At 40.4% G+C, this 17,001-nt stretch overlaps 1 protein-coding gene across 1 annotated transcript; it reads right to left on the bottom strand.

Annotated features, from left to right (window-relative positions):
* Nucleotides 1–2,217: 2,217 nt before the first annotated feature.
* On the bottom strand, nt 2,218–16,769 carry LOC139373258 (putative ferric-chelate reductase 1). Its single transcript, XM_071113606.1, has 11 exons — nt 16,254–16,769; nt 11,770–11,965; nt 8,629–8,765; nt 8,316–8,404; nt 7,854–8,211; nt 6,048–6,131; nt 4,467–4,558; nt 4,312–4,370; nt 3,821–3,970; nt 3,441–3,484; nt 2,218–3,225 (listed from the first exon to the last, which is right to left on the bottom strand). The coding sequence occupies exons 2-11, from the start codon at nt 11,963–11,965 to the stop codon at nt 3,127–3,129; spliced, it is 1,308 nt and encodes a 435-aa protein (XP_070969707.1). The 5' UTR covers nt 16,254–16,769; the 3' UTR covers nt 2,218–3,126.
* Between the last annotated feature and the right edge of the window lie 232 nt (nt 16,770–17,001).

The following is a 17,001-nucleotide window of genomic DNA, read 5'->3' as shown; positions in this document are numbered from 1 at the left end:
ACACCCATGCATACCCGACAAGACATGCCACAAGACATGCCACAACTCATTTTTGAACCACTCCACAAATTTCTTGTTAACAAACTATAGTTTTGGCAAGTCGGTTAGGGACATCTACTTTGTGCATGACACAAGTAATTTTTCCAACAATTGTTTACAGACAGATTATTTCACTTATTATTCCGTGTATCACAATTCCAGTGGGTCAGAAGTTTACATACACTAAGTTGACTGTGCCTTTAAACCGCTTGGAAAATTCCAGAAAATGATGTCATAGCTTTAGAAGCTTCTGATAGGTGTGGTGGTTAATTTCTTATCAAACGAGGAGAGACAAACCTTTCACACAAGTCAGAGTTATACTTAAACTACACCTTTAATAATAAGAGCTTTGCAATAGCAATGACTTTCAATGACTCACCATTTCTAATGAACTGTTGAGAGTGAATAAACAAAAGTACAAAGGTCTTTTACAGCCAAGATACACTCCTCTCAACCTACATGACGAACAACAGATACATAGAAATCTTAGCCTTGTGACCATTCTATGAAAGATATCTATAATACATAGCAGACAGCATCTGCTGTGTCAACCGTTTTCATTGTGTAGACCAGTGTCTGGTCCTCCTACTCCAAACTGGAACCATCTCACTCTAGTACGGTATGGCACAAACATGAACTCATGTTCTCTGGAATGCTCTTTAGGTTTTATCACCCAAAGACATCGTTAATCTCCTCTGTCAGTGTTATCTCATAGAGGCCCATCCTCAGTAGAACGCACACACAATAGTTAACAGAATACTCTATTCTGTTGCATAAAACAACCATTATAATGCAATACAAGCATTATAACATAATCTTTAAATTTCCATGACATAGGCTAATTAACATAATTTGAGTCAATTGGAGGTGTACCTGTGGATGTATTTCAAGGCCTACCTTCAAACTCAGTGCCTCTTACTTGACATCATGGGAAAATCAAAAGAAATCAGCCAAGACCTCAGAACATTTTTTTAGACATACGCAAGTCTGGTTCATCCTTGGGAGCAATTTCCAAATGCCTGAAGGTAACACGTTCATCTGTACACACAATAGTATGCAAGTATAAACACCATGGGACCACACAGCCGTCACTCGGGGAAGAGACACATACTTTGGTGCGAAAAGTGCAAATCAAACCCAGAACAACAGCAAAAGACCTTGGGAAGATGCTGGAGGTAACTGGTACAAAAGTATCTATATCCACAGTAAACGAGACCTATATCAACATAACCTGAAAGGCCGCTCAGCAAACAAGAAGCCACTGCTCCAATACCGCCATAAAAAAGCCAGACTACAGTTTGCAACTGCACATGGGGACAAAGATCATACTTTTTGGAGAAATGTCCTCTGGTCTGATGAAACAAAAATAGAACTGTTTGGCCATAATGACCATCGTTATGTTTGGAGCAAAAAGGGGGAGGCTTGCAAGCTGAAGAACACCCTCCCAACCGTGAAGTACGGTGGTGGAGCATCATGTTGTGGGGGTGCTTTGCTGCAGGAGGGACTGGTGCACTTCACAAAATAGATGGCATCATGAGGAGGAAAAGTATGTGGATATATTGAAGCAACATCTCAAGACATCAGTCAGGAAGTTAAAGCTGGGTCGCAAATGGGTCTTCCAAATGGGCAATGACCCCAAGCATACTTCAAAAAGTTGTGGCAAAATGGCTTAAGGACAACAAAGTCAAGGTATTGGAGTGGCCATCTGTTAAGGGAATTTTCGATCAATAATGACTAATTATGTATACATTTCAATCAGGACTGACTAATCAGAATACTATTATGTTACTGTATATATATTAATTTTCTTTATAATCCTAGTACTGAATATAATGCGTGTAAATATAATCAAGAAGTAGAACAATGACTGTCTGTTCCTTGGTAGAAATGAATGAATTTATAGCCAGGCTGGCTAGAATGCTTATCTACACAGGCAGACCTTGGCTTGCGTCGTAAATTATCTTAGTAGGGAGAGACGATGTGGGAAGGCTTGAGAACTATACAGCCATTGTACTGCTGGTTGATGAGACGGGGTGTTACGAAAACTAATGACGTCATTTTCAGTTTATAATCTATGGTAAACTGTATCATGTTCAGTACTCTCAAGAATAAACGCAGCTGGTTGATATTAGAGACTGGTCTCTGTCCATTTTATACAAATAAGAGTCTTACAAATTCTTAGGAATTGACAGTGTTTAATTTTAATTGGGTATTAAAACATAGAGGAATATAATTCCTGTAACACCATCACAAAGCCCTGACCTCAGTCCCATAGAACATTTGTAGGCAGAACTGAGAAAGCGTGTGCTGCAAGGAGGCCTACAAACCTGACTCAGTTACACCAGCTCTGTCAGGAGGAATGGGCCAAAATTCACCCAACTTATTGTGAGAAGCTTATGGAAGGCTTATGAAAATCCTCATCAATCAGAAGGGAGCTGCCACAAGCGTCCCTAATGTAGGTATTTGTAATTAATTATCAGGTAGAACAGAAAACCAGCAGGCTCCGGACCTCGTAGTACCCTTGATGTATAGGCTATATGTGTGCTCTAGCCAACAGTGCACTAAATCTGTGCGCTGTTGACTAGAGCACATTGCCAATACCAGAGTGCACACTTGCTATATAACATACAGTTTTGGGTGAGAAAATCATTAGTAGAGTTGAAAATGCAATTGAAACCCATTTAACTTGTATTTTTTATTCGGTACATGGGAATTTAACCGCAAAATGTATTTTTATGTGCACTACGTCATCACACACATCATTTTATGTGCAACAAGTCAATTTGATGAAAACAACTCTGGTGGGAAAATGAGCGTATTGTTCTATGTGGATTTTAGAATATTCGCATGAAAATCTGTCGCCATATGGATGGAAATGTAGCTATAGTAAAACATCTAAGTATTCATGATACAGTATAAACGTGTATTGTAACCCAAACCAAAAATAAAGAATGATAAACATGGGTTAAAGTGCATGTGTGACATACAGTATGTTACCAAGTGGATAACACATATCTACAGTATAAACCTACTGCCATAATACATGTTTTAATGTAATGACGCAAACCCCATTGCTTTACACCGTCCTCATGTCTCATAAGTATATATTCCAATGATAAGAGCCACTGTAAAACCCAAGTTGCCCAGAACGAGGATAACTTTGAGGATTTTTTCAAAAGAGAGTGTCTGAAAAGAAGATGAAAAAATTACTACAATTTTAAAAAGTGACATGAAAATGTGTTTTGACACATTGCATTTCAAAGCACCCCCTCCCCACATGTATTCGATCATCCAATCATTGGATCATTATATATATAAAAAAACATTCTTATGATAAGTATTTTGTGATATTAGATTGAAAGTGGAGGCAACACAGTGACCTTTATAATACGATTACTTACCGTTCTCTTTGGCACAATCCATTTGTCATCAATTCCTGCATTTCCTGCGAGGTGAAGAGAAGACAAAGCCATATTAAAATCGACTTACATTTTTAAGAAATGCCAATATCTTGAACGGTGAGATGAGACGTTGATGTTCACAGGATGACATTTATTGTCATGATTCTTGTCCTAGAGGCAGAACTGAGCAATCTTACCTTAGATAGGCCAGATGAAAAGTAAAAATTGGCTATATTGTTAAAAAGAAATTGGGGAAAAAAACGTTTTTGGTCCTAATTTAAGGTTTGGGTTAGGCATTAGAGTTATCACTATTCAGAGCTGCCTCCAGAACAAGATTCATGACAAAAAACAGTAACCTGCTTAATATTCACAAATCTTACTTTTCCTCTGGTAACTCTGGTTGCAACAGAGGTATATGAACATCAAGTAGAACAGAGCCACCCAGGCTGTATACCCTCCCATCACTTTCATGCGCCAGTGTATCGAGCAGCACTTCTCAATTTCCTCCAGACCCACAAATATGGCCGCCACTGTGTTAGAGAGAGGGATGAGAAATACCGAAGGAGAGAAAAGCGCATATAGCTTGAGTATTACATTGTACTACTAACTAGGTTGAGTAGGCTAAACCTGAAAATGTGATCTTATTCACTGTCAACACAGCAACACACAGGGTAGGTATACTGTAGTGAGCCTTCTACAGAACTAATCTAACACTCAGAGATTGTTGATTTTGTTCACAACGGCTCCACCGAACGAGAAGAGAATGATTTCTTGTAAAATATAGGTTAGATCTGACGAGTCAACTATGGAATCACATGAGCTATGACATATTGTTCTCCTTCAGTTAAAATCAAAAGGTGAAGTTCCTTACTGGTAAAAACCTCAGTTGTGAAGGCAATCACTCTGAGAACCAAATCACAGATGGACCTCCTGAAAAAATATACATAACATGACATCTTTACCAGTGTGAGGTTCAATTCAGGTACTTTCAACACACATTTTCAGGCTTTGATCTGAGGAACTCACATTTCATGGCTGGGCCCAAAGGGTAGAAAAACAACAATCGTTTGTCCCAAGCTCAGGACCATTGCCACACCAACAACAGCCACAAGAGTTATCTATAAGACAAAGTCACACTCACATTTCATCTCAACATGGAGTTTACCCCAACCCTGTACAAGCAGTACAGTGTTCTGGCAGGAAGAAAGTCTATACACTATTATAAACTGGGTAGTTTGGGTCCTGGATGCTGATTGGCTGAAATTGCATTCAAACCATTAATATTGAAGTGATAATGCTCTCGAAGCTGGTGTTTGGAGGATTTTATTGTAATTGGTGTTCGTCGAGGACCGTCAAACCGTGCCAATACATCCTCCAAATACCGGCTTCGAGGGCATTATCACTTAAATATAAACGGTTTGAATGCAGTTTCAGCCAATCAGCATCCAATATATATACCAATATATTTATATAATGAATGACATATTTTCATTTAAAACTTCATTTTGATTAATTTATTCATACAATTTCTTCCTTCCACAAGATATAGTCCCGACACAAATCTAGGGTTGCTAACCAAGCCGGCTGGTCGTTCATTCTATTGGTTCGGTTGCCAGAGGCATCTGTATCTATGGACACAACCCCGTCCTTCGTTCTAAATGTTCCATTTTCATACTGGCTGGCAACGTACTTATCCCTTGCTTGCTAGCTAGCCAACTAAGGCTAACTTACAGTCACATCAAACGTCAAAAATAATAACAACAGTAGCTGCATTTGCATTTGTTTAAGCTGTTTTCTAGTGACATTTATTTGGAAACATCCATAACAATGAGCTAATGAGGCACGATTTTGCCTGGCATAGAAAATGTGCTCTCTCGTCAGGACACTATTGTTCAAAGGAGCTAGCCAACAACACAGCTAACAAAATCACTTCAAACTGAAGCTATAAAGATTGCAAACTAGTTGCACTTCGTTTAGTTTGATCTTTTTCAATTGACAGTTCTTTGTATATTTTCATAAAAATTATGCCAGCTGATTCATGATTTCGACTGGCTGGGAAATACTGCCTGCCTCTCTCTAGTCCCGACCCCTACATGTTAATTACTATAGGACAGCTGGAGATCAAATTTGAATATTAAAACAATGTTGCAAATGTCGGAGAGACAGAACGCAAGGTTTATACAAATCTCCGCTGTTGAAAACTAGATGTTAGTCTAAAAGAAATGTGAGATAATGTCTAGATGCATTTTATAGGGGAAATCAAGCTTATATAGTGCCTGGCTGGGTTGATTAGACAGCGGATTGCACAGAGAGATGGAACAGAGTAAATAGGCATTTTAACGTCATAGATTTAGCCGGTGGTAACTTGTGGAATAGATACGGGCTGGAATGCGGTTTTAACCGATCAGCATTCAGGATTAGAACCACCCGTTGTATAAATTACATTATAAACTGGGTGGTTCAAGCCCTGAATGCTGATTGGCTGTCAGCCATATATAAATATACACATCGTGCCTAAAAATCTGCTCATAGCCGTGGTACTGTATATTTCTCAATATACCACACCCCTTTGGGGCTTATTGCTGAAATAAAGTCATTGATACTCACTTGTATTGGCTCCCATAGCAGCAACAAAATAAAGGCAATGATGGCTGCAACCATTGAGAGAGGACACAACAACTTCTTGAACAACTGCAACAAAATAACAACTGTTGTCAAATCATTGCCCAGCATTATACTAATAGAATAGACAGTATGGCACTGTAGACACTAAACATTTCCAGACAAAAGATCAGTTGGAGAGGTACTGCTTTAAACCAGAATCATCTACACCATGACTAAGTGCAGAAGGACCAAAGAGCAAAACATCCCGGTTCGTATCCACAAAGAGTCTCAGAACCGGTCCTATGAATCCTATCAGAACCTGTTTAAACAACAAAAAACTCCCAGCTCAGAGTAGGTTTTATGGTGATGTTAAGAGACTGCCCAGACAAACTCTGCACCAGGAGTAAAATCAACTTATAATGGTAATCATTACATTTTGAGGTACCACAAAGGAAATATAGAGCTCTGTTCATTCCGTATCGCCGAAGCTCAGCATTACAGCGTGATTGAAATTTAAAGGCAATGTTCCTGCATTAGCATGTGGTATAGTTTATGCATGACACGATCACTTAGTTGGTATGCATAACCTTCTTCTAAACCATTTCTGATATTCTGAATAATGTGATCGACATATTGCACTGAATCATTCAGTGTGATGGTATGTTACATTTTTTATAAAATTACCATTATATCAACACACTCATCCATCCTGTTGAACAACTCTGAATCTCTTTAGCACAGTAAGCATCAAGTCACTTGCCGATAGTGTTTCATAAAACAAAGGGCGAGCCCTAGCCATTTGGGGGCCCTAAGTAAAGTTTTGTTGGTGGGCAAAACATTTGAGTGGCCACAATCTTGACGTTTTTAAAGTACATTTTCTGCAATTTTACACATTTGACCATGGGGTGCAGAGACAATGTTGCAGTTTTAAAGCAAGTTTGCTGCAATTCTACACATTTAGCCATAGGCAGAGAGAAGATTTAGCAAATGTTTTTACTAATTTCATGCAATTCTACTGATTTTGTTGTTGCAGTTCTTTCTTCAGTTAACTTTCTGCAATTCTACGCATTTTGCCATGAGGCACAGAAAACATGTTTCAAAGCAGGTTTGCTACAATTCTACACATTTTGCTATTGGGGCAGAGAGAAAATGTAGCAGTTTTAAAACAGTTTGCTACATTTCTACACAGGTTTCTACACAGGTTCTACAGGTTTCCAATGACCCAGGTTTATATGACAAAAGCAATGTTGCAACAACAAAAACATTGCAACATGTGTAATGGAAACAGCCTTAACTTGCCTTGCTTTTCTGGTTGGCTGGATGCAAGTTTCACCATCAAATTATTTCACATCTACAGGAGTGCCAGTGTACCGTGGCAATACACTGGCACGAGATAATTATTCGAATATGGCAAATATTTGTCAATTCTTCATGAGACCGATAGGTGGGAATCACTGGACACGTTAATGGAAATATAGCTTGTGACTGACATAAGAGAAAAACTGTTGATTGGCAATCACATTTTGAAATTGCACCTTGTGTATTCTACTATTCTAACTCTCAATAGTAAGTTTAGCCCCCCCCCCCCAGAAAAAAATAGAAAGGTGAGATTCTTATGACTAAAGAAGAGGTTTATTTTTACTCAACATTGTAGAGGTAAAATGTCTATATTCTCCTCACTTACGACCAATTTCCTACTCTGGGACGCTTTGTGGACACGGCCCCAGCTGTACGAAGTCATGGAGATTTTCCTAAACAAGACACTGAAAGAACTAGAAGTAAAATATTGAAATCCATATTATGACTTACCTTATGCCAAAGTGTCTGGCCTTTTGGAAGACTCATGACCAAGAGTGAAGGCCGAATGAGAGCGCTAATAAGCATACACGTAGAGGGTGCAGATGTGTGCAGAGCAGGAGTAGGAGTAGTGATAGTAGGAGTAGTGATAGTAGGAGGCGTGATAGCAGGAGTAGTAGGAGGAGTGATGGTAGAAGTAGTGATAGTAGTAGGAGTGACAGTAGAAGTAGTGATAGTAGTAGGAGTGACAGTAGTAGTAGAAGTAGTGATAGTAGTAGGAGTGACAGTAGTAGTAGAAGTAGTAGGACAGGTGGTGATGTTAATGGCCTCTGGTATCCAGAACTTCATCATGTCTTTAATAAATGTGACTCTGAAAAATATCAATAAACATGCTTAAAGACTGAATGTCCCTTTTACTCTAGTGCGACAACAGCATATTACAGTAAATTCATTCATTAATGCATGAATAATGACCTGAAATAGAAAACTCCTTTGTATGGTGCTCTCCACTTGGCTTCGATGAATGTCTTGGCTTGGTTGTTTGGTTGGGTAACAGCAGCTGCCTACACACACATTTTACAGTCATGGACAGACTGACATCAAAGGTGTCATACAGCTCATTTCAAAGCACCTTAGCTTGATGACACCTTTTTACCAGTATCATTGTCTGATCATGAGACTGATGTTTGACCATGTGAGATGAGGAATAAGGAGGGTAAAGGAAACTGCAATAAGAGGGTAACTAAACAACAAGAGGGGGAAAACACTTCTATTAGAGCAGACTCACTGGATTCCCACCGCACTGAAGAAGGCGGCTATGAGCGGGAGTGAGCAGAGTGAAGGTGCCAGCAGGAGGTCCATCCTGTTCCCTAGCCTCCAACAGAAACCCTTTAAACGTCGTGGCAGGACCAGCTTTGAGTGACACTGTAACACATTATTAGAAACATAGACGGGTTCATACTTTTCAAACACAAAAATAGTGATCTATTGTAGGAGGAACCTAGTAGGAGATACCAACTATACTGAACAAAAATATAAAGGCAACATGCAAAGTGTTGGTCCCGTGTTTCATGAGCTGAAATAAATTTTCCTTATGCACAAAAAGCTTATTTCTCTCAAATGATGTTCCTAGCTCAGTGTTCCCTCATCTTCGAGCTTCAGCCCTCATACTTCCCCTCGGGACTCTCCAAGATAGCCTACCTCATCACGATGATGTCCGGGAGGGCTCTCACCGTCTCTACTGCAGTGTGGGAGCTACAGCCGGCCATATACGCTAGTCTGGAAGGATTCATGGGAGAAGTGAGAAAGATCTTTGATGCCCCGTTCTCCAGGCAAGAGGCCGCCCGGAGGCTAATCCAGCTTCGGCAGGACTCCCGCAGTGTAGCTGATTATGTGGTAGATTTCCACACGTTGGCGGAGAGTGCTTGGAATCAAGAGGCACTGTTCGATATGTTCCTGCATGGCGTGTCGGAAGAGGTCAAGGATGAGCTTTCAGCCCGGGAGTTACCTACGGAGCTCGATTCCCTCATCGCTTTGACCATCCATATCGATGGGCGATTACAGGAATGATGGAGGGAGAGGATTTTGGACACTACCCTGGCGTCCGAGCTGAACATCCCCACTCAGCCCCTCTCCATTCACATGCACATAAGATCACTGGATGGGCACTCAATAGGCCCGAGTGACCCACAACACCACTCCCATCAACCTACGGGTGTTTCAGGGAACCACAGCGAGACTATGCAGTTCCTGTTCATCAAATCCCCTCTGATTCCCGTGGTATTGGGATTTTACCAGCGACACAATCCCCTCATTAAGAGGTCTACTGGTGCCATTATGGGCTGGAGCCTGTTCTACCACGCCCATTGCCTGAAGTCAGCACAACCTGCCCCAGGACGTCTTCGTGGGGGCTCGGAAGGTGCCCCGTATCTCTGCCATTCCCTCGGAGTACCAGTACCAGACTTCCGGGAGGTGTTCAGAAAGGCCCAGGCCACGTCGCTTCCGCCACACCAACCCTACGACTACGGGATTGACCTTCTCTCTAGTGCCACGCCATCCCGGGGACATCTGTACTCTCTGTAGGAACCGGAGAACATGGCTACGGATACCTACATTGGGGACTCCCTAGCTGCTGGATTTATCTGTCACTCTTCCTCTCCTGCCGGAACAGGGTTTTTCTACGTGGCTGTTCCTCGGGTGATGTAGGTTAACCCAGACACTGTGTGTCCCCAGGCGCTCTTATTTGTGGACTTCTCTAACCATAAAAGCCTTGGTTTCATGCATGTTAACATCAGAAGCCTCCTCCTTAAGTTTGTTTTACTCACTGCTTTAGCACACTCCCCCAACCCTGATGTCCTTGCCGTGTCTGAGTCCTGGCTTAGGAAGGCCACCAAAAATTCGGAGACTTCCATCCCCAACTACAACATTTTCCGTCAAGATAGAACTGCCAAAGGGGGAGGAGTTGCAATCTACTGCAGAGATAGCCTGCAAAGTTCAGTCATACTTTCCAGGTCAATGCCCAAACAGTTAGAGCTTCTAATTTTAAAAATGAATCTCTCCAAAAATAAGTCTCTCACTGTTGCCGCCTGTTAGACCCCCCTCAGCTCCCAGCTGTGCCCTGGACACCATATGTGAATTGAATGCCCCCCATATATCTTCAGATATCGTTCTGCTAGGTGACCTAAACTGGGATATGCTTAACCACCAGGCCGTCCTACAATCTAAGCTAGATGCCCTCAATCTCACACAAATTATCAAGGAACCCACCAGGTACAACCCTAAATCCGTAAACATGGGCACCCTCATAGATATTATCCTGACCAACTTGCCCTCCAAATACACCTCTGCTGTTTTCAATCAGTATCTCAGCGATCACTGCCTCATTGCCTGCATCCGTTATGGGTCCGCAGTCAAACGACCACCCCTCATCACTGTCAAACGCTCCCTAAAACACTTCTGTGAACAGGCCTTTCTTATCGACCTGGCCCGGATATCCTGGAAGCTTACCAGCGTTTTTGTGTCAGCTCCTGCTTTTCCCCAGTCTCTCTTTTCTCATCCTCCTGGTTTTTGACCCTTGCCTGTCCTGGCCCTGTACTCACCCGCCTGACCACTTTGCCTGCCTCTGACCCTGCCTGTCGTCCTGTTACTTTGCTCCTGTTGCTGTAATAAAGATTGTTACTTCGACACGGTCTGCATCTGGGTCTTACCTTGATTCCTGATAGTTCCGGCCATTATCCAGCAACATAGCAAAGCCATTGAAGAGGAGTGGGACAACCTTCCACAGGCCACAATAAACAGCCTGATCAACTCTATGCGAAGGAAATGTGTCATGCTGCATGAGGCAAATGGTGGTCACGCCAGATACTGACTGGTTTTCTGATCCACGCCCCTAGCTTTTTTTAAAAAGATATCTGTGACCAACAGATACATATCTGTATTCTCCATAGATTAGGGCCTAATTTATTTATTTCAATTGACTGACTTTCTTATATGAACTGTAACTGTCAAATCTTTGAAATTGTTGCATGCTGCGTTTATATTTTTAGTCAGTGTATAATGGGTTCTGTACCATCCACTATTAGGCTTCACATATATAATACCTTACGTAGCCCATGGTTCATCAAGCTCCTCTGACAAGGCCCAATAAGGGCTGCGTTTACACAGGCAGCCCAATTCTGTTTTTTCCCCCCACTAATTGGTATTTTGACCAATCACATTAGATCTTTACACGTCAGATGTTTTTCAGAGCTGATCTGATTAGTCAAAAGACCAATAAGTTAAATAAATATCAGAACTTGGCTTCCTGTGTAAATGTAGAATATTGCCTTCTCTATTCTTAAATGCATTTATTAATTTACTCCAAGTTGCACACATTTATTCACATGCACATGCACACAAACACACACATTCAGGGTGTTTTGATCTTTACCTATAGTCTCATCTCCTGCAGCACTGGAACAGAAATGTTTAGGGACACTAAACGGACCACTCTCAGGTGTGGGAGAACCATGTTGGGGCAACATTGTGTCACAGGACATGGCAACACTACCACCACTAAAACCAGTCACAGTTTCAATGGTGGCAATGCCAATCAAAATGATGAGGACCATTTGGGCGGAGCACATCTGAAAAACAGGGTGTGTGTCAAAGCATTGTTTCTTAAAATATCTTAACTTCCACAGTGTGGTAATCTTTATGTAAAAGTAAAGTACCCACCATGAGTGTATTTGACCCCCAAACCTTGACTAAGGTAGGCTAGGCTACAACAATCAGCTCTACTGTAGAAATTTGAGGATAATTTGTATAAAATCAGTGTTTGATTACTTTATTGTAGTCTTCATTTATTGTAGTCTTAATTGTAGACGGGTTGCCTCCCACATTAACAATGTTCCAGCATACTGCCCTAGGTCTGGGATTCCTGAGACAAACTTTGAGGAGGCCAATCATATTTGACAAGGGTTTTTACTTTAGTTGTAAAATTATATGCACTAGTACTATTGAGGAAAATGTCAATTAAAGTCTGGTGTCAGAGATGCCCACTATCTATGGTTATAACATCTGTCTAGAAAAGACTCCATGCGTTAATAGCCTATACTGTACACAGATGACAGTTTACAGACGGCACCAGACCTTGATTTAGGCCAGAGTTTACCGGCACTTCTCATTTTTTGGGAATTACGACCTGGCTTGTCTATAAAAATAGCCTATTGCTGGCACAGATTCACACGCCGAGGCAGAAAAGGTCGATCAAAGCGGAATGAAGGCAGGATCTTCATTGAATAGCAATGGAGAGTGGGCATTCGTTTCCTGATTCCGCTTCGTTCAAATGTATTTGCTGCTAGTCTGTGAATCTGTGGGTGACAGTAGGCTGTTCGAGATTGCGCAGATTGTAAATGCGCCAGGCTGAATGGCAAGATGCGCTTTTCCAAATTGTCAAATTAGGGTTTGTAAGGTCATGAAAGTCACATAAAATAGTTTAATAATTGTTGTTAATATAATTCCTCACTGTGCCGTGAGGAAGGCACAGTGATGCTGAAACATCGGTAAATACCCATTAAATTGCTGGGAGATTATACATGGAGTGTGTAACTTCCTTTATTTGGATAGTTTATAGTTTATTCGCCGATAGTAAGCACATCCACACAAACAAAACTGTCTGGGTGTCCGCCAGCTCATAAAAAAAAAAACTCTAATATAATTCGGTATGAAAGCACACTATTGAATATGATCAATCAATAAAAATAAAAACATATCAGGCATTATCGGAATGACCCTTCAGTACATGTCTGTGGTGCAGCATGTGTGCCATTGTGAGTGGGCCGTTGCCCGCATAATTTCAGCAGCAGGTATGAAATAATGACTGAGACTAACAACTTGCTATGCATAGAGCTCTCCTGAAACATGAATAGTTGCAACACAATTTCACGCTCAATTCGTGGAAATATGTACAAAAAGTTTTTCAGCAGTTTTGGTGTGTTTTTGTGGAGCCTACATTACACAATTTGCTTCAATGCATTTAATACAAGGCTCCACTTTTTTGTTTACATTACACCATTTCTTTCTTAATGCATTTTACACAAGGCTATTTCGAATTTTATGAGGGTTGCCAGACTGGAGACAAAGACATATCATTATTTTAATTTTTTGGTATCATAAAGGTATTTGATTGGGGAATGGGGATACACACGCTCACCTTGTTTGTATTCATGTTATAGACAACTTTGACTTTTGTATGAATTATTTTGTATAAAATATTTGTGTTTATTTACATCCTATGGGGTTTAAGATAAAGGGAACAGTGGTATAGGAGAGTATGAAATGGAAAAAAAAGCCTTGATTCTAGGCCGTAGAAAATCCTACATCCATCTCATTAGATCAGAACAGGATGTATCAACAGTGATTCATATTACTGGTTTGCTACCTAAAAAAAAGGATAGTTGTGTTTTGCTGCATAACACACTTACATTATTTGTCTACCCATATGATGTGGATCATTGTTAGGTTATTGATATTTAAGCTTCAGTAACAAAATAACACCATGGTTGTAATAACACTTTACAGGTCCTTTGTAAATGTGTAGAATGTGTTTGCTTAACGTATGTAAATTCAACAGTTACAGAGGATTTTCTTCTGAATAACTGGTCAGGGCATAACACTTTCCATTCAGCTTCATGCATCTTTGCTGCAAGGCTTAATCACACCTTAACTGAATAATTCTGTCACGCCCATTGTTGCTTATCCATTGTTCACTCGACATATCAATGTAATTACACCCAACACAATGTTGAAAAACAGAATGCTTCCCATTGCTAGATCACAGAACTAGACGTGAGCTGGACGTGATCCCAACACTGCCACCAATGTAGAGGAAGAAAGTGAAAGCTGCAACAGGGACTCTAACCAGGGCTCATACATTGAAAAGTGAGCACTAATGGCTGTTGCCATGAAAGCTTAGTAGGGCTCTGGGCAGACGCAGTAGGCCTATAATGCTGGCTTATGCTTTGTTACAATAGCCTAAGAATATAAAATCACTGACACGGCTGTAATAATTATCATGAAATGACCTTGTCAGCCAACATAATTCTTTATATTACATGTACCTGTTTAACTGCATTGATATGGCTTAATTGATCTTAGTCCAGATTCATTATAGTTGCAAATACCATGCAGTTGCACCAGGGGAATTCTGTTTCCCCATATTTATTGATACATTTCCCATCATAAAGATGTGACCCCATTCCCCAATCAATACCTTAATTGATACCATTCAAAAAAAATGGACAAATACATACTTTTACTCCAGTCTGGCAACCTTCATAAGATCCGACATAGCACCAGTATCGCAGTATTAAGAGAAAACAAGCATAGAAAACAGCATTGGCATTAATAATATAACTATTTTGGTGAGAACCTGGTTGATTAACAATATTGGGTTGTTAACACATTTAAAAATATATATTGTTGGGGGGGGGGGGGGGGGGGCAGTGTAGAACACCATTGCCCAAAATACATTGCTCTAATAACTTTCTAATGATTATTTTGAAGTTTGCCCCCCCCCCAACAAATTATTTTCCTATGAATGAAATCACACAAAAATGTATATTATCCTACCAAAAACGCACAAAATCTGCTGATACACTTTATGTATGTATATATTTGCACAAATTGAGTGTGCAATTGTGTTGATATTTGAGCCTTATATATAATCATGTCTAGTTAGATACTTTGCTTTGAAGTAGCCTACCTTATACATTTGATTCCTGATTTATTGAATGAGGGAATCATTTTATAAAGACAAAGGTATTTAGTAAGGGTGGCAACCATCCTCCAGGAGAGCTACTGGGTGTGCAGACTTTTGTTCAAGCCCTTGTCTAACCACAGTGTGGCCTAAACATCAGCTGCTCAACAGGACCTTGATAAGCAGACTTGGGTGTTTCAGGGCTGGATGAAAATCGAAGCCTGCACACCCAGAAGCTCTCCAAATGGAGGGTTGACCACATGTTGACAACATATGACTAACAGTGCAGTTATATTTGGGGGGCTAAGTGCCTTGATCAAGGGCACAACGCAGGAGGTGGTAAGTCTACGTGGGATCAGACAGAGTAGCTTTCCAGTGTCAATAATGCTTACTATTTCATTTGGGCTATAATAATAGTAATAGAGAAATAATTAACAGTGAATAATCAGAAGTCACTATAGCATAATGTAATTTGTGAATTTCAGTGAATGGACTGACATGGAAAAAGACAGCTCCTGCACCTATTCCATCCCAAGTCAAGGACTGGGTGGCACTTGGAGACAGTCAGTGACAGTATGTTACACAGTCGTGCAAAGTACTTAAGTAAAAATTATTTAAAGTACTACTCAATTCGTTTTTGTACTTTACTATTTATATTTTTACAACTTCCCTACATTCCTTAAGAAAACAATGTACTTTTTACTTCATATTTTTTTCCCTGACACCCAAAATATGCTTTATATTTTGAATGCTTAGCAGGACAGAAAAATGGTCTAACTCACCATGATCATCCCTACTGCCTCTGATCTAGTAAATGTCAGTTTTAGGGCGTTCCCTGGCTATAATTAAAGTTAAAAAACAAGAAAATTGTGCAAATTCTGGTTGGCTTAATATAAGGAATTTGAAATGATTTATACTTTTACTTTTGATATTTAAGTATATTTAAAACCAAATACCTTTTGACTTTTACTCAAGTAGGATTTTACTGGGAGACTTTCACTTTTACTTGAGTCATATTCTATTAAGGTATCTTTACTTTTACTCAAGTATGACAATTGGGTACTTTTTCCACCACTGATGTTACGGAATGTAACCAAAGATATCTAAGGCCGATAACAGAATGTAGAATGGACTAACGGAATTATCACCGTAAAGAAAAGTGTTTTATTTCTTACCTTGATTCAGGAAGGAGCGAAGTGCGTCGCCAACGCGCGGACTGAAAATGGAATGCCACTACACTAGTTTGATACGTATCAGTGGGGATTAGAAGTCAGTATACACCAATACACTGTCTTTTCCGGTCACAACTTGTTTACGTGCGGTTTGTTGCTAACCTTACTTTGCCACCTGCCAATTTTACGGTTTTTACTTTTTAATGGCCGTTTATATTTTAATTTTTTTCCCCTCGCTCGACTTTTTTCATTCAATTTTTTGAACCCTGGACGCTTTATCTGGACTTGGTTCGTCAGGACCTCCACCAGCCGAAGCTAAGTAGTAACATTAACATGAGGCCTTCTAATTGCAGTCGCTGTACTCATAATATACAGAACGATCGCATTATGGCAAGGATAGCTGTGCTGCAAGCCCAGCTTCAGACGCAATAGTTAGGCAAGGGTAATTTAAGTGTAGGAAAAGATGTGCCACCAGTAAGTACAGATAGTCCGCAGCCGGACCATTTTCTCATGGCTTCTGGAAGGAAATGCTGTAGGACTCCCAACATTTACGTAAACTCGTACATCGCCTTGGTCCGTACAATTGCCCTTATTTTAGCGCCCCCAAAACGCAATACTTCCAGATCAACTGTCATGTCAATACCATTTTAAAGCACAATTTCTCCACTTTCCAACAGAATCAATTACATGACCTAAATGCTGCCCGTTTCTGCATAATTCAAGCAGGCAATGAGCCCGTACTAATGTGTGA

Source organism: Oncorhynchus clarkii, chromosome 1 (assembly GCF_045791955.1).
Source record: "Oncorhynchus clarkii lewisi isolate Uvic-CL-2024 chromosome 1, UVic_Ocla_1.0, whole genome shotgun sequence".
Taxonomy (NCBI): domain Eukaryota; kingdom Metazoa; phylum Chordata; class Actinopteri; order Salmoniformes; family Salmonidae; genus Oncorhynchus; species Oncorhynchus clarkii.
Note: the sequence above shows the minus strand (reverse complement) of the source record. Positions and strands in the feature narration are given on the sequence as shown.

What these genes read in the sequence shown, in the direction of transcription:
- LOC139373258 (XM_071113606.1), bottom strand. Translation starts at nt 11,965, where the DNA reads ATGTGCTCCGCCCAAATGGTCCTCATCATTTTGATTGGCATTGCCACC. An exon ending in TGCTATGGGAGCCAATACAA is followed by an intron (nt 4,559 to 6,047) that starts GTGAGTATCAAT and finishes TTTGTCTTATAG; the next exon opens with ATAACTCTTGTGGCTGTTGT. An exon ending in GGATTGTGCCAAAGAGAACG is followed by an intron (nt 3,226 to 3,440) that starts GTAAGTAATCGT and finishes TCTTCTTTTCAG; the next exon opens with ACACTCTCTTTTGAAAAAAT.